This window comes from Sorex araneus, chromosome 2 (genome assembly GCF_027595985.1).
Source record: "Sorex araneus isolate mSorAra2 chromosome 2, mSorAra2.pri, whole genome shotgun sequence".
Taxonomy (NCBI): domain Eukaryota; kingdom Metazoa; phylum Chordata; class Mammalia; order Eulipotyphla; family Soricidae; genus Sorex; species Sorex araneus.
Window position 1 is genome coordinate 228,814,088 of NC_073303.1, and position 18,169 is coordinate 228,832,256.

Genomic DNA, 18,169 nt, shown 5'->3' on the forward strand with positions numbered 1-18,169 from the left:
AATAGCAGTGCTCCTACATTAATAAAAAAAAGAAAAAAAGGCTGAAAACCACTGGTCTATCACTTAGGTTATAATGACAGGTTGGTGGAGCAGTCGACAGGTGTAAAAAGGATAAGGAATGCTGTTCTAGAAGACCTTTGGAATCTGTTGTGGGAACATGTTTCCCACAAAGTGTTCACAGTAACTAGGATTAAGGCAATTGCTCTATGGTTTCTAATATGTCCTTCTAAACCTGCGTCAATCCCACACAATGAATACTTGTCCCAGTCTTATTGTAAAATGGCAGGTTACTGGCGGGGACTGGAGGGCTGCGGCACGTAGTGGTGCCCACACCTGCTCTGCGTTCAGGGATCAACTCCGGCTATACCGGGTGCTGGAGATTAAACCTGGGTCAGTCATTTGCAAGGCAAGCACCCTACCTGCTGTACTATCACTCTCCCGCCTTGGCTACCACTAGCCTTTAGTTTGTCCACCTGGAAAAAAAACAAAAAAACAAAAAACAGGGCCAATGATTCAGTGAAGACACAAAGATCTTGTCTATCCACTAACAGTCAAGTAATTCATTCTAATCTAGCGCTAATTGTAATAACTTTAAAAAGTCCTTAAATTTCTCGTCGTAAGCACAGGCCACCATAGCCATCAACTGCAGTTTCTGGGAAAACTACTACATTCCAGGAAGGTGGAGCGGCGGGAGAATCTCATGCGGGAAAAGGACACCAAAAAAGAAATCCCACAAAACTCTTCCTCCAGCCAGCGTCGACGCTCTGGGAACCACATCGCCCGGCAGCGCCCGCGGCTCGGCGGCGCCCGCGCCGTGCATTGTGGGACTGGTAGTTCTCCCGGCGCGCGCCGGCCCGGCCTCCGCGCGCCCGGGACTCGCCTTCCCGGCAGGCCGCGCGGCGGGGCTGCCTCTCGGCGACCAGGAAACAGGAAAGATGGCGGCTGCTCGGCGACGTTGAGGCCGCGTTGGGCGGTTCAGACTCAGAGTGGTGAGTCGCGGGCGGTGGAGGTGGCCCCTAGGAACGCGCAGAGAGGGCGAGTGTGGTGGCAGGGCCGTGGTCCCCGCCCTCGCGACGTGGCGACCGAAGAACGCTGCAGGGCGAGGGCCCGAGCTCCGAGAGCTCGGCCGGGCGCTGCGAAGGCGCTGGGGCCCCGCGGGAGTGCCGGGACCCCGGGCGGGTCACACGCCGGCCACGCGCCGGCCGCTGCCCCCGGTGCCATCTCGCTGCCTCGTGTTTCAGTGCTCAGCCCAGCCCCGGCCAAACTTATCTCTGGCTTTGCTTCCGGATCCAGCTCCCCCCTTCCCGCCTGGATCTTTCCCTCCCCGAGAGTGACTCTAACACACGCCTTCGGACCCGCCAGTGCGCGGGATCCACGCCCCTCGGGCCTTCCAGTCACCGTGGTGGCCCCCGGGCCGCCGTCTCGGGCCGCTCGCCTCCCTTCATTGTTCGGGAGCCCCCGCACGGGCCGGCCCGAGGGGGCTTTTCTCCTCCGGAAGCCGCACGGCCCCGCGCTCCGCCTTCGTGTCTTCAGCTGGAGAAACGCTTCCTTGGCTGTAAAGGGAAACCCGCCCCGCCCTTCACGACCCCGGGGGTGGGTGGGCAACTGTAGGAAGCGTCCGGATGAGCTGCCCCCAATGAAAGGGGGCTGTGTTTACTGTCTTCTCCCTTCTCATTCTCCAAATGCATGGCTCCCAGAACAGTTCCTAAGCTCGCCACCCATCTGTCTTCTGAACGCAAGGGTCGTTTCTCCATCTCCTCAGCCGTGTCTGGTTGCTACCTTCTTGAAACTCGGTTTTGGGTTCTTTGGGGCCATACTTTACTTTTTCCCTTCTCCTTTCTCGCTGCTGTTTTGTTTCAGTCTTGTCTTTCCTTTTTGTTGTGTTGTTTGGGCAGTGCTCAGGGACTACTTCTGGGGTGATCATGTGGGGGATGGAACCCAGCCTCATGAGTTCTCTCTCCAGCTCCTTCTGTGCCTGACCTCTAAATGTGACATTGTTTAGACTTTAATCCTGGAGCCTCCTCTGATCTACTTTTTTTCCTATAGTCATGTGTTGCCTAACAATGATTTGGTCAATATCAGACACATGACAGTGGCCCCCAAAGGTGATACCGTGTAATTAGTGGATAGTAGGCTGTACCACGTAGATCTGGCAAGTCACCTAACGCTGCGTTTGTCAGGATCTGTCTCTGTCATTGAGTGGTGCATGATTATGTACTGCCTACTTAAGTAATACTATGTAATATCTATGACTTTAAAAGTAATTTGTGTACTGAACTCAAATTTTTGTCACCATAGTTTTCCGAGTTCCAGCATTTCATTTTCAAATTGACTTTCTGTAATGGCCACGAGCAGGGAATCCTAGGGCCGCTCATGGTAGTACTTGGCCAGCCTAGCAGAGCTTTGGGTCCAGCAGTGCTGGGGAAGGGGGCTGGAGGATGGGGTTCTCCAGATATCCCCTAGCAGTGCTTGGATGCTGCCCGACAGGACCACATGTGACGGTGCTGAGGGCCAGGTGCCTTGCAGGTGTGGGGGATCACCGAGACACTCTGAGCCATCTCCTGGCGCGGCTACTGATTTTCCTACTTTCACCACTTAGACCCTCAACATCACCAACATGAAACTTCGTTTATTCCTTCCCTACCTTCTATGGTCACTAGTATCCCGACAAACTATTACATTGCCAAGGTCTTAAACTTAGAGGTATCTTTGTGTCCCCTCCTCCTTCTCCCTTCCTGGTCAGCCCTGTCAGTTCTACCAAAGTGTACCCTGAAGCAGCTTCTTTTCATCTCACTGCTATTTTCCTAAAGCAAGCCACTGTGATCTCTTGTCCGGACTATTCTAACAGCACTGTCACTCGTTCTGTTTGCACTCTCCCTGCTGTGTATTTTCTTTGTTTGGTGAGGGTGAGGCCTGTGCCCAGCAGTGACTTCTGGCTCTGTGCTCAGGGTGTCACTCCACTAGTGCTTGCTGTGTGCTTAGGGGATTGTGTGATGCTGGAGCTCAGACCCAGGCCTGCTGCAGTCAAATCCTGCGCTCCAGTCTCAGAGCTAGCTAGCTAGCCTCCTACTATGTAGTTTTTTGCCAGATACCAAAGGGAGTCTCTAAAAATAGAAAATATCACATAATTTCCAAATTTATTTTTTAGCCTTGAATGAAACTTTTTAAACACCATGATTTACAAAGTTGTTGACAGCACAGCTGTTTCAGGTGTTCAATATTTCAACACCAGTCCCACCACCAATGTGCCCTTCCCTCCACTAATGTCCCCAGTTTTACACCCACATCCCCGAGCCTGCTCCCTTGCAAATAAATCTCATAATGGTGTTGCTAAAGTCATGGCCTGAGGAGTTACTGAGTTGTCAGGTGCTATTTGAACCTTCTCGGTTACTGTTTTCGCTTATTGAGTGGGCTTTACTCAGTTTTCCCATCTCATTTTCTGTAGCTCTGTAAAATTTGGAGTTGTGCCACTGCGCATGTGGCACATTCAGGGGCTTAGGAGCTGGGACCATCAGCTGCAGGGGTCTTTCTGTTGTCCCTCTGCTATCGCTTGTGAAGCTGGGCCATTCTCTGGCAGCAGTAGGAGCCGAATGTGGTGGGTAGGAACACTGAGTCTTGTGGGGGGGGGGGTCCATCAGCCCCCATCCCACTAGGGGTCCAAGATCTGGGTCTAGTGGCAGCAGGGCCCACCTGAAATAACTCGGCTGCCAGCCTCTCTGAGATCAGTCCTGAAGCTGGGCCATTTCTTTGGCCACATAATTTCCAGTTGAACACACTTTCAAGGCTCCTGATGTAGTTAAATTAAAATCCAGATTCAGGGGCTGGAGCGATAGCACAGCGGGTAGGGTGTTTGCCTTGAACGCGGCCGACCGGGGTTCAATTCCCAGCATCCCATATGGTCCACTGAGCACCACCAGGAGTGATTCCTGAGTGCAGAGCTAGGAGAAACCCCTGTGCATTGCCGGGTGTGACCCAAAAAGTGAAAAAAAAAAAAATCCAGATTCAGTGAAAACTATAGAATCCAAGTTTCTTTGTTCTTTCTTTGTTTTTGGACCAGGAGGTGCTTAGGGCTTACTCCTAATTACGTGCTCTGAGGTCACACATGCTCAGGGGACCATATATTTTGATCAAACCAGGATTGGCTGCATGCAAGGCAAGTACTTTAATCCTGGTCTGTCTCTCTGGTCCCATAAAATCCCAAATTTCTTTACTTTTGCCTAAAACACAATTAATAATTTGGCTCCTTCCCACCTGCCTGACTCCATCTCTAGTCAGTCTTTCCCCAGATCGTAGTCACTAAACCACAAAAACCGCAGCTTTTCCTTTATGCGGCATGGGAAAGAAAGTGGCTGTTGCAAGCTAGTTTAGGAAACTAATATTCCAGCTTAAATCTTTGGAGATAAAGCAAATTCTAAGAAATAATTCCAAATTTTAGGAGAAGGAAGCTGAGGAGGTGGATGTAGTAGAGGCAGATTCAGACTTGCTATCCTTTTGCTCCTACCTGAAGTAGATGTAATGGTCTCAGAAACAGTTGACATCGTAGCACGACAGGAGAACAAATGCTTAGAATCTCTTATGGCACTAGACTGAAAATGGGGAATATCAGAATGTCTGTGCATTCTTATTTTGGATCCATTTCCTGTGTGCGCTTCATCACACTTCACCAACTTTTCCCCTTTGCATAATTAGAGTTGTTTTTGCTTTCTTGGAGTGCCTGGGTTTTCACTCCGGGGCTCCTCCCACCAGTGCGTAGGGGTAGCTTGAGCCCAGGTTACGTACCCATGGGTCACTCTGGGCATTGCTTAGTGTTGCCGGGGACTAACCCGGGTTAGCTGGATGCAGGGCACACCTTCTGCTCACTGGCCCCTTTAATTTCCTTTTGTGTTTGTCTTTCAATTTAAAATTATATTTTTTAAAACTTTTTGTACTGGTTGGGGTTCTGTGATTTATAATATTGTTAACAATGGTTCCTCATTAAATTTAGATTTTATCTGGGGTGCTGATTATAATGCCTGATCTCAAAAATTAAGCTTTTGGCAGCAGAAAGATGGTACATTAGGAAAAGTGCCTGATTGCATACAGTCCTGGTTCAATCTCTAGCACCTTATATGATCTCCCGAGAACTACCAGGAGTGACCCTGAACATGGAGCCAGGAGTAACTCCCGAGTGCTACCAGGTGATGTTCCAAAACCAAAAAAATAAATGTTTTTTTTTTTTTTTTAAATGACCTTATGATGACTCCTCTTTTTTTAGTTGTATGTGGGGGATGAATACTCACCTGGTGGTGCTCAGGGCTTCCTCTTTTTTTTTTTTTTTTTTTTGGGTCACGCCTGGCGATGCACAGGGGTTACTCCTGGCTTTGCACTCAGGAATTACCCCTGGCGGTGCTCAGGGGACCATATGGGATGCTGGGATTCGAACCCAGGTCAGCCGGGTGCAAGGCAAACGCCCTACCCGCTGTGCTATTGCCCCAGCCCCTCAGTGCTTCCTCTTGACTGCACTCAGGGATCACTCCTAGCAATGCTTAGGGGACTGTATGTTAATGCTGGGGATTGAGCTGGGCTTGGCTGTATGCACAGCAAGCACCTTAGCCCCTGTCTTACATCTCTGGCCAGAGAACTTGTGTTCCTGAGATATATGTATGTTGACTGATCCTAGTGTACTGGCAGCCTAATAGAACCCTAAGATAAACAACAGAAGATACTTCTAGAGGTAACTGGTACATTCTTTATTCACTAGTGTTTCTTTTAATATTCTCACAGCCTAATTATAAAAATAAGGATGGTCATTAAATATTTACTTTTATTTTAAATTTTTGGCAGTGCTTGGGGTTGGTTCTCATGGAATCATGTAGTACCAGAGATTGAACCTGGTGCTCCATGTTCAATGCAAAGCCCTTAAGCCATCTTCTTGGCTCACTGTATACTTTTTTTTTTTTTTTTAAGTCACACCTGGCTCTGCACTCAGGAATTACTCCTGATGCTGGGAATAGAACCTGCGTTGGCCCCATGTAAGGCAAATGCCCTACCCACTGTGCTATCACTCCAGCCCCTCACTGTATACTTTCAAAAATAAATACAGAGGGAGTTGTGGAGGGAATAATATAATGAATGAGAGAGAAGCCAGCTACTCTGTGAAGTTACTCTGAGCTTCATTTTCCTTATCTATGAAGTTGGCAAGCCAATATTGGTAGAAAGGGCTCTTACTGACCTTATCTAGGGTTGTTCTGAGAGTAAGTGAGGTTTTTTTTTTTTTTTTTTTTTTTTTTGCTTTTTGGGTCACACCCAGTGATGCTCAGGGGTTACTCCTGGCTTTGCACTCAGGAATTGCTCCTGGCAGTGCTTGGGGGACCATATGGGATGCCGGGGATCGAACCCGGGTCGGCCGCGTGCAAGGCAAACACCCTACCTATCGCTCCGGCCCCGAGAGTAAGTAAGTTATATATAAAATGTTTGTGGCTTTTTGTTTGTTCTTCGGCCATACTTAGTGATGTTCAGGGGCTACTCCCAGAGTGATGTTCAGGCGACTGCACTGCAGCGCTTTGGACTGCCTCCCAGTCCCTATAAACACTTACTAAATTTTTCTTTTTGGGTCACATCTGGCGACGTTCAGGGGTTATTCCTGGCTCTGCACTCAGGAATTACCCCTGGCGGTGCTTGGGGGGACCATATGGGATGCTGGGAATCAAACCTGGGTCGGTTGCGTGCAAGGCAAACGCCCTACCCACTGTGCTATTGCTCCAGTTCCTATAAACACTTTTGAGCACAACTTAATACATAAAGAGTTCTCTTACCATGACAGATGGCAGGAGAGCTGGCTGACAAGAAGGACCGTGATATATCACCTTCCAAGGAGGAAAGGAAGCGATCTCGGACTCCCGACAGAGATCGGGATAGAGACAGGGACCGGAAGTCCTCCCCATCCAAAGACAGGAAGCGGCATCGGTCAAGGGATAGACGACGAATCAGCCGTTCTCGCTCCCGATCCCGATCCAAGTCCACAGAAAGGTAAATTAACTTTTTTTGGTTTGTTCTTTGTGAAGGGAGAGTGTATCTCAGACTTCTTTCTTTTTTCTTTTTTTTTTTTTTTTTTGGCTTTTTGGGCCACACACGGCGATGCACAGGGGTTTCTCCTGGCTTTGCACTCAGGAATCACTCCTGGCGGTGCTCAGGGGACCATATGGGATGCAGGGAATCGAACCCAGGTCAGCCTCATGCAAGGCAAATGCCCTACCTGCTGTGCCCCTCAGACTTCTTTCTTGGTTCTTCCAATGTCCTGTACAGAAGACATTGTTTTTCATACTCTTTAAGAAGTGACTTGTAAAATGCTCAAGAAAGATAGTTCTGTTAGAATAATTTGTGACCAATTATTGCCATTAATACAGCTCATACAGTACAACTCTGATAGATAAAATCTTAGAATTCCTTTATAACTTTCCAGGAAATAATCCCCAAATTTGTAAAAATATTACATTGATTAGGAAAGAGCATGTTTTAGTACTGCTGTGAAGCAGAGTACTCTGGAAATATCCAGTAATTTTTATATTCTGTCTTTAGAGAACGACGGCACAGAGAACGAGATAAGGAACGGGACCGGAATAAGAAGGACCGAGATCGGGATAAGGATGGGCACAGACGGGACAAGGATCGCAAACGATCCAGGTACCCAGGAGCTGAAGGTGGCCTTCGGGCATATTCCTGTCTCTTTTCCAACTCATCATCTCTGCATCTGAGCCAGCTCAGTTTTGTGGAAAAGTAACTTTCTTAAAGTGATCCTACAGTTAATGGCAGTCCTGTGTTTTGCATCTTCTTTTTGTTTGTTTGTATCCTTGTTTGCTTTACCCAGCAGTGCTTGGGGTCCCCTGATTAGTACCTGGGGATCCAAGCATATATCATCTTTAGAAATACATAACCACTTAAGTCACAACGCTTTGAGCATCCACTTCCTCTTAGAACTTAGAAATTATTTTTGAAAGAGTTTCCAGTGTCCTAAGTATTTCTTTAGCAATCATAAGACTAATGATATATACATTATATATTTTCTCGGGGTATATAACGTATGTTTGCTGGGGCAGTACCTCAGTATCTTGTTCCTCTGGAGACTTCTGTACCATCTCTTTTAGGCCTTGGGTGAGGACAGAATCTTATAGTAGATGTGGGGAAAAGGCTGGTAGAAAAAATGAAGAGGAAACATAGGTAACTGGGAACGGGATAGGAGGGTGGGGTATAGGCTAAAGTCATTAAGAATTAAAAAGTTAATTCAGTAAGCATCTGCTATTTGAAGAAAACTTGGGGTTGTTTTTTTGGGGGGGTCACACGTGGCAGTGTTCAGGCGCTAGCCCTTGCCCTGTGCAGTGTGGAGAGACTATGCGGGGCTGGGGATCAGCCTGTTGAGCCGAGCTGTCTCTTTCTCTGGCTCTTAAAGAATAAAAATTTAAAAATACATATTTTTGTCACATCCAGTGATGCTCAGAGTTTACTCCTGGTTCTGTACTCAGGTATCACTCTTGGTGGTCTTGGGGACTTTATGGAATATTAGGGTTTGAACCTGGGTCAACCATGTGCAAGGCAAATGCCTTACTCACTGTATTATTGCTCCAGCCCTGCAGAAAAACTATTTGACCTCAGTAGTGAAGACCCATTTCCCAGCAGAAATTATTAGTCTTGGAAAAGGAGACTTGGGTAGAGTGGGACCATGGTTGGATTCTGTGATGGCAGAGTGACCCTGACGGCAAAGGGTGCATCGCACATGATGGATGGCCATGGACCAGTCCTGTTGAGTTAGGGAAATACTCTATCCTGTTTGGGGGGCTCAGCTTGCGTCCCAGCCAGAAACTGGGGTGAAAGAGTAATTTGGACCTCTCTTTTCCCTTTTCCTTAAAGTTTATCTCCTGGTCGAGGAAAAGACTTTAAATCTCGGAAAGACAGAGACTCTAAGAAGGATGAGGAAGATGAGCATGGTGATAAGAAGCCGAAGGTAAAGATGTGGAAGGGCTTTCTCATTTCCTCCTGCAGGTCAAGCACAGCTCTGCTGACCTTCAGAGGGGACGGCCTTTGTGGCTGACGCACTTGTCTTATCTTTAGGCCCAGCCACTATCCTTGGAGGAACTTCTGGCCAAGAAAAAGGCTGAGGAAGAAGCTGAGGCTAAGGTAAGAAGGGAGAGTCTGTGTATGTGTCGGTTGGCCTGGTCAGAAGAACACACCCCACAGAAATGCACATGCTCACAGTTGCGCAGGCTGGCAGTGTGATGCAGCGGGCAGAGGGCTGTCTCCTTTCAGGCCCCCTTGGCTTGCCAGGCATGTCTTTCTGTTGTCACATCGTCCTTTGTACAGGATTGCTCTGGCAATTTGTGCATGCAAATGTCTTCTTCATGGACCTCAGATTGGATTAGGGTCTCTCCTGACATCTCGCATTACTTTATAAAGGCCCTGTCACCAAATACAGTCACTTTCTGAGGTACTAAGAGTCAGGATTCCATATAGGAGAATGTTGAAGGCAAGTAGGTATGATCATAGAGGGATCTAGGACTACTTCATTTTCTTTTTGGGGTTTTGTTTATTTTTATTTTTGTTTTGGGCCATGCCTGTTGGTGCTCAGGGGTCACTCCTTAGTTCTGCACTCAGGAATGAGTCTTGGCAGTGCTCGGGGACCATATGGAATGCCAGAGACTGAACCTGGGCCAGCTGCGGCAAGGCAGGTGCCCTACCCACTATAGTGTTGCTCCAGACCCCTGCTTAGTTTCCTTTACAGGTTCAGTGCCTCAACCGATGTTCCCTGTCAGTTATGCCCTACTCTCAGACTATTTATAGTTTCTGTCTGTTTTGTAGCCCAAGTTCCTCTCCAAAGCAGAAAGAGAGGCTGAAGCCCTGAAGCGCCGGCAGCAGGAGGTGGAAGAGCGGCAGAAGATGCTGGAAGAGGAGAGGAAGAAAAGGAAACAGTTCCAAGACCTGGGCCGGAAGATGTTGGGTTCGTTTCCTCCCCTGGCTGTGGGTGCCTAGAGGGAGGACAGAGGGGAATGGAATGGTAACGTCACTCTGGGAAGCTGGAAACTTGTTTGCTCTGGACTTTGGAAGATGGAAGAGTGGGAGAGATTTATGAGAAAAATACCTTCCCGAGGTCTCTACTGGCATATCACAAACCTCCCCTTTTTACTCACTTGGCTTCTTTCTGTATTCTCCTTTTGCCTTCCGTGGGTTCCTCTCCAGAGCTTTCTTTTGTTCTGCAGAAGACCCCCAGGAGCGGGAGCGTCGGGAGCGCAGGGAGCGGATGGAGCGGGAGACAAATGGAAACGAGGATGAGGAAGGGAGGCAGAAGATTCGGGAGGAGAAGGATAAGAGCAAGGAGCTCCATGCCATTAAGGTGCAGGCGTTGACTCTGTCTTCACTTCCATCACAGACGAAAATGGGGCTTAATGATTTGGCTGTTCTGATCTCTGCATTTTAGATCTGGGACTTCAGTTAATGGAATTTGTGTTCTGTTTCTGGGCAGGAGCGCTACCTAGGTGGCATCAAGAAGCGACGCAGAACAAGGCACCTCAATGATCGCAAATTTGTCTTTGAATGGGATGCATCTGAGGACACGTCCATTGACTACAACCCCCTGTGAGTGGCTCTGGACAGATACCACGTCTTTTCAGCGAGGCAGTTCTTAGAGCGATCTGGCGATTATGGTGGTAGATGTATGATACACTGGGTTGAGAAATTGGCAAACTAATAGCCTTCTGAGTGAGGCGAGATTGACACCAGGTTGTGGAATGGTACTTCTTGATAGTCCGTCCTTTCGTTCTCCAGGTGCAACAATTCCTTCTCCTTTCCCTTCTCTGGTTTAATTGCAGGTACAAAGAACGGCACCAGGTACAGTTGTTGGGGCGCGGCTTCATTGCAGGCATTGACCTGAAGCAGCAGAAGCGAGAGCAATCACGTTTCTACGGAGACCTGATGGAGAAGAGGCGGACACTGGAAGAGAAGGAGCAGGAGGAGTGAGTGGGCAGAGCTGGGCTCGTTGGGCAGACCCCCAGGCCCCCAGCAAGGGGCTAAGTAGAAAGTCCACGTGTTCCTCATGTCCTGCTCCAGGGCCAGACTCCGCAAACTTCGTAAGAAGGAAGCGAAGCAGCGCTGGGATGATCGACATTGGTCTCAGAAGAAATTAGATGAGATGACAGACAGGGACTGGCGAATCTTTCGCGAGGACTACAGCATCACCACCAAAGGTGGCAAGATCCCTAACCCCATCCGATCCTGGAAAGACTCTTCTCTGCCCCCACACATCTTGGAGGTCATTGATAAGTGTGGCTACAAGGTAAGGAGGGGCAGATTGGCTCAGAAGACCTGAAATGTCCTGATTAAAAACTTAATTAGCATCAGAGAATTTGGTTCCTTGATTCATGCCTTCTCTGCTGCTGGGTTCCAGGGTGACATTGTCTCACAGTTCTGGTCTTCGGCCAGCATTGGCCTTTGACAAGCATTGGCCTTACTGGTTGTGTTTCTTCTGGGTACCCATTCCTCTGTCATTGGTGTCCTGCTGTGCTGGCATATATGCCCACTTTGTGAGTGTAATTCCATTGCTGTCTGGTGCATTCAGGAACCAACACCTATCCAGCGCCAGGCAATTCCCATTGGGCTACAGAATCGTGATATCATTGGTGTGGCTGAGACTGGCAGTGGCAAGACAGCGGCCTTCCTCATCCCGTTGTTGGTCTGGATCACCACGCTTCCCAAAATTGACAGGTGGGCTTAGTTGACACCCATTGGGGCAGCCGTGGCTAGGAAAGGTGAAATGGGCAAGTAAATGTTAGAGATTAAACCAGGAAATAATTAAGCCCAGGGAATAACTGGATAATGTTGGAGATTAAAGCAGGAAATAATTAAACCCAGGAAATAATTGGATAATGATAATCAAAGAAATGTTTTATTCTTTGCAAAGGTCACCCCCTGGAGTAGTTGACTCTCCTAAAGTTTCCGCTTGATTTTTTTTTTGGGAAGCTAGGGATCAAACCCAGGGCCATTGAACCCAGGGCCTCAGTCATGTGCGGCACAAACCCTACCACCAGGCCATAGGCCCAGCCACGTGGAGTCTCTGAATTTGCTGGGTTTTGGGTTTTGGGCCACACCTAGTGATGCTCAAGGGTTAGTTCTGGCTCTGTGCTCAGGAATTACTCCTGGCATTGCTTGGGACTGTATGGGGATGCTGGGGATTCAGCCTGTGTTGACCACATTCAAGGTAGCTTCCTATCTGCTGTATGATCTCTGCAGCCCTTGGATTTTTTTTTTTTTTTTAGGGGTCGCATCCAGTGGTGCTGGGGGCTGTGGGAGCTACAGTAATACTCAGCCTGGTCCAGGGGAGCAGTGTTGCTCTGGCCTGGCAGTGACGGGGAGGGGGAAGTATCAGAACTACCCAGCAGTGCTCAGGCCATGGGACACTGGGGGTTGAACTCAAGACTCTATGTGCTTGGCATGTGCCCTGCCATTTGGGCTGTCTAGTCCAAGAGTCCCTTATTTTCTTCTTTTTGTTGTTTTTATTTTTGAGGACCATGCCCAACAGTCCTTAGAGGCTCCTCCTGATGCAGTGCTCAGGGTCATTCTTGGCAGTACTTGGAGGACCATGAGGTGCTGGGGATCAGATCTGGACTTCCCTCATGTGCTTAGCCCTGGAGATTTCTCTTCCACCCAAGTCTTTTCTTTTTTCTTTTTGGGTGACACCCGGCGATGCACAGGAGTTACTCCTGGCTCTGCACTCAGAAATTAATCCTGGCAGTGTTCGGGGGACCATATGGGATATGGGATGCTGGGAATCGAACCCGGGTTGGCCACGTGCAAGGCAAATGCCCTTCCTGCTGTGCTATTGCTCCAGGCCTCCCCGCCCCCCAAGTCTTTATTTATAAAGGAGAAAATTATATCCTTCTTCTATCACACTCCCCATTTTCATATTGCGCTTAGCCCGGGAGATACTAACGCCCGGGCTAGGTTGGATCCCCATCACCACATGGCCCCTGAGCCCTGGAGGTCCCCAGCAGTGCCGGGCTGGCCCTGGGATCCCCAACATTGCAGGTCCTGAGCAGCGTTGCACCCTCAGGCCCTTGCACCGAACCAGGGGCCCGGTTGGCCAAGAATCGCTGGTGGGGCTGCTGGGTCTCCTAAGCTCACTTGGGAGGGTTCCCCACCCCTCGAGAAAGGAGAGTGACCTTGTCTTGCCCCTGTTCGTGGTTAGCTAAGAACCAGAGCTCTTGAAACTGGGGTGTCCTATTGACTACAGGATCGAGGAGTCAGACCAGGGCCCTTACGCCATCATCCTGGCGCCCACTCGTGAACTGGCTCAGCAGATTGAAGAAGAGACCATCAAGTTCGGAAAGCCACTGGGCATTCGCACGGTGGCCGTCATTGGTGGCATCTCCAGAGAAGACCAGGGCTTCCGGCTGCGCATGGGCTGTGAGGTTTGTTCTCCTTGGGGCAGTCTGTTTTCAGGGAGTGCGGGGTTTCTAGTTCTCCATATATGCAGTCCAATAAAGGAAGGGACAGATCTGTAGGTGCTGTTGTGTTGACACACCGAGGGGAGTGTGGCACACGCTTTCCTTCTTAGGGCCACTGAGAGAGTGGACAGAGCTTTCCCTTAACAGAGGAGCTGAGGTTGGCTTAGAACCTACCTTTAGCGGTGCAGAGCAACAGTACAGTGAGAAGGGACCTTGCCTTGCACGCAGCCGACCCAGGTCCGATTCCCAGCATCCCTTACAGTCCCCCAAGCACTGTCAGGAGTAAAATTCCTAAGTGCAGAGCCAGGTGTAATCCCTGAGCATCGCCAGGTGTGGACCACAAATCCAAAAAGAGCCACTCGTGAGAGCTGCCGGTGAGCACCCTGGGTTCATGTCCGTGAGAGTCTTCATTTGTTCGGATAGTATTATGGATTTAGGTGTTGCCTTAGGCTTGGGGAGGAAAACTTTTTATTAGCATTGTTCTAAAACATTTTTTTTTTTAACGTGTGTTTTGGTTTGGGGGCCACACCTGGTGTTCAGGGGCTATTCCCACTGACATACTACCCCAGTGGGTTGTCACTTCCAGCGTTCTTCAGTACTATGCGGTCCTTCCTTATGCGAAATATGCATTCCAACCCGTTGTACTACCTCCCTGGATCAGGAGAACTTGATTCTTTTTGGAGAAACCTGCTTCAGGGGCGAGAGAGATAGTACAGTGGATAAGGCACTTGCCTTGCACAAGACTGACCTAGGTTTGATCCCTGGCATCTCACATGGTTCCCAAGCCCTCTCTGAGTAACTCCTGAGCAGAACTAGGAGTAGCCACTGAACATTGCTGGGTGTGCCCCAAAAACAAACAAAAAAATCTGCCTTAGAATTAAGTGTTTTGGGACAGGGAAGACAGTGTGGTAAGGCACTTTCCTTGCACACAGTAGACCCTAGTTCAAGTGATCCTTGAAGACAGAGTGAGGAGTAAGCCCTGAGCACCTTTCCCCTGTCCCCCAAAGTTTGTGCTGACTTCTTAGTGTAATTCCTTTCTACAGTCCCTTCATAGTATGTCTTAGTTTCTCTTGTATGTATGGCAGATCCTTTGTTTTGTCCCCTTGTCTATGCCCTATACGTCACCCAGAGACCCCATTTGCCCTAAAATACATCTAGGACCATAACTGTGATTTTATGACAGTACTTAAAACTTTGCACTGACAAACGTAACTGGAGGTTAGGGCCCAGGCTCCTTAGAATTGGAGGGTCTGTGGTACAAAAGGGGAGCTAGCTGACAGGAGGGAAAGTAGGGGATTCCTGCTGAGCCATGTGTGATTTCCTTCTCCATCCATTCCTCTGCCCCCAGATTGTGATCGCTACCCCGGGGCGTCTGATTGATGTGCTGGAGAACCGCTACCTGGTGTTGAGCCGTTGCACCTATGTGGTTCTGGATGAGGCAGACAGGATGATTGACATGGGCTTTGAGCCGGATGTCCAGAAGATCCTGGAGCACATGCCTGTCAGCAACCAGAAGCCAGACACAGATGAAGCCGAGGACCCTGAGAAGATGCTGGCTAACTTTGAGTCGGGGAAACATAAGTACCGCCAAGTAAGGCGCTTCCCTGGGCTGGGAAAAGTAGAGCGGATCCCCAAAGCTGCCCTGAGGCCGCCCTTGCCCTTGGTGGCTGAGAGTACATGTTCCCTAATGAAGTAGCAGGCAGACCGTGGCATCCTCTCATGTCCTGACGGTGTAACCAGCTGGAGAAATGACTCCAGAATCACAGCCATCGGCGTGCCTACAGGCAGAGTCTTGTCCTCAGAGGGACAAGTCACCGAGTCCCGGGCAGCGGGGGCTGTGGGAAGGCCAAGGCAGAGGCCATTGCAGTTGGCATTGTGGTTCATTTTAGATCCTTCCTTTGGCGTTGTGGGGGAGGGGGACTTGGTCCACACCTGGCTGTGCTTTGGGGCTAGCTCGGTGCTGGGGGGCTACTCTCGGCAGCTCTGGCAGGTGTGTCGGGGGAAGATGATCATGTAATACCCGGGATGGAACCAGGCTCCCCGCAGAGCACTCTGCGCTCCTTAGCCTGTGCGGCGCTGCCTCTGGTGATGGTGGGATGCGGCTGGGCCCCGGCCTGTGGCTGAGTCTCCCGTTCTCGCAGACTGTCATGTTCACGGCCACCATGCCTCCGGCGGTGGAACGTCTGGCCCGAAGCTATCTCCGGCGCCCTGCCGTGGTGTACATCGGCTCTGCAGGCAAACCCCACGAGCGTGTGGAACAGAAGGTCTTCCTCATGTCAGAGTCGGAGAAGAGGTACGGGGGCCTCGGAGCCAGGGCTGCTCCCTGTGAGTGTGACTGGAGGATGTTTGTTCTGCCACATGCAGAGCTGTTGCCTCATCTGGGCGCCACAGACACTGCGACTTGCAGTGTGGGGTTGGGCCCGTCCTCAGGCTGCGAGGTGCTATGCTTCTTGTTTTCTCTTCTCTCCAGGAAAAAGCTGCTGGCAATATTGGAGCAAGGTTTTGATCCACCCATCATCATTTTTGTCAACCAGAAGAAGGGCTGTGATGTTTTGGCCAAGTCCCTGGAGAAGATGGGGGTGTGTCTGGCGGGGGGAACAAAATCTCGTCTCTCTGCTGCTGCCTCTTGAAGCGCACCAGGTCCCCCGGGCTCTTGCTTTCTGCTCTCTGGTCCTGACCTCACGGTCCCAGCAAGCTGGCGCCAAGGGGACGCGCAGTTTCTGCCGGGGAAAAGCGACTGGTGCATCCAGAGCTGCCCGGCTCCTCCTCCCCGTGGGTTTGGCCTGGGGGGGTTTGAGGTGACATCCCGGCAGCCCGGGGATGTGGCCTGGAGCAGGGCAGAGTCTGCAGAGCGGGGCTGTGGCGGGAGAGAGGGGTGGGTCCTCAATGTCCTTGAATTTGGACACCAAGGCCTGAGAAGGGCTTAAATTTCCCGAGACGGTGAGGCCCTGCTTCCCCCACCCTCTGACAGCCTCTCACCTGCCCGACTCTCCACACGCAGATGATTTCCCGTTGCCTCTGCTCTCCCCTTTTCCTTCAGCTCACTCTACCCCTCCTCACTTTGATTTTTATTTTTTGAGGGTGCTGGGGGTTTACTCTCAGCTCTATATTCAGGAGTCACTCCTGGTGGGCTCAGAGAACCAGATGGGATGGAACTCAGGTTGGCCATGTGCAAGGCCAACCCCCTCCCCACTGGGCTAGCTCTCGGGCCCTGGCCTCCCCGTACTTTGCATGACTCATTCTTTCTCCTGTGTCCTTCTATTGCCCCTGCTGCCCTCTGACCCCACGCCTTCTCCCTGGCTCGGGTTCTTGGCTCACTCACTTTCTCCCGACAGTACAATGCCTGTACCCTGCACGGCGGGAAAGGCCAAGAGCAGCGAGAGTTCGCCCTCTCCAACCTCAAGGCTGGCGCTAAGGATATTCTGGTGGCTACAGACGTGGCAGGACGTGGTATCGACATTCAGGATGTGTCTATGGTCGTCAACTATGACATGGCCAAAAACATTGAAGGTCAGTGGGGGATCTGAAACGCTGCCATCCTCGGCTCTTTCTGCTCAAACTTGAGGCTATAGTCTCCGTTCGGAGACTAGTCCCAGTGGGAGAAGCACCCGCCGTTTATTGTGCACGGGGTTGTTCACCGCAGATAACGCTGCCCTCGGGGTGGGTGGTCTGCACTGGAGCAGCCCTCGTGTTTTGTGGAGGAGTGGGGGGTCCCACCGTGTACTTCCTGCCTGGAGGTGTGGGCTGGAGGGGGGGCAGCCCCAGAAGTGGTGGCAGCATCTGACTGGTGCTGCTCCCCCTCCCAGACTACATCCACCGCATTGGACGAACGGGACGAGCAGGCAAGAGTGGCGTGGCCATTACCTTCCTCACCAAGGAGGACTCCGCGGTGTTCTATGAGCTCAAGCAGGCCATCCTGGAGAGCCCGGTGTCCTCCTGCCCCCCCGAGCTCGCCAACCACCCGGATGCCCAGCACAAGCCAGGCACCATCCTTACCAAGAAGCGCCGGGAAGAGACCATCTTTGCCTGACGGGCTCCTCGCTCGGGTCGCAGGGCGTGCTCCGAAGCTGCTGCTTCAGGACCCTCAGTCTGGGGCTCTGGGGACTTCAGAAACAAGCGGTTTCCTGCCCAGCCCCCGCCCCGGGTGTGGGGCCCCAAGTAAAGAGGAGCTGCTGGGAGAGGCGAGAACAGCCGCCAGGGCTTTGGGCCGCTCTGCTCTCTGGCAGCCTCGGCGGTGGCGTTGGCCTGGCAGCTCTTGGCAGTGTCTCGGGCAGGCGGCAGGCGGCGGGAGGGACCTTCCTGGCACAGACCGAGTTGTGTAAGCCATCGCCACGCTGCTGCCCTCGATGACCCAGGGACCTGGTACTGAGGACGTGGGCCTTGGGCCCTCGGCATCTTGCCTGCCGTTTGCCTGTTGGATCCTAAACAAGACGGGAGCCTTGCCGGGAGCCATGCCAGGCCCGGGCCGCGGGTGCTGTGCACTCTGGCGTCCCTCACCCAGGGGAGTTTTTTAGCAGTTGTGGGGACAGGGTGAGCTGGCTGTGTCCATCTTTGTCACTGAGTGAAGTTTCTGTTTTCTATTCGCTGAGAAGATGTTTGTATGTTCTGAGAATAAATACATGACTGTTAAGACTGCCTGCTTCTACCTCAGCTCTCCGGGTTCTCCCTGGTGCTTCAGAAGATGTTGGTCACTGCAGGTGGAC

General features: G+C 50.9%; 1 protein-coding gene across 1 annotated transcript; it reads left to right on the plus strand.

Moving 5' to 3' along the window:
* Positions 1–854: 854 nt before the first annotated feature.
* Positions 855–18,101, plus strand: DDX23 (DEAD-box helicase 23). Its single transcript, XM_004616726.2, has 17 exons — positions 855–989; positions 6,803–7,008; positions 7,558–7,662; positions 8,884–8,977; positions 9,085–9,150; positions 9,829–9,967; positions 10,227–10,360; positions 10,490–10,602; positions 10,836–10,979; positions 11,074–11,299; positions 11,582–11,727; positions 13,253–13,430; positions 14,815–15,057; positions 15,608–15,759; positions 15,937–16,045; positions 16,802–16,976; positions 17,273–18,101. Exons 2-17 carry the CDS (start codon positions 6,803–6,805, stop codon positions 17,494–17,496), a joined length of 2,454 nt encoding a protein of 817 aa, XP_004616783.1. The 5' UTR covers positions 855–989; the 3' UTR covers positions 17,497–18,101.
* Positions 18,102–18,169: the final 68 nt, after the last annotated feature.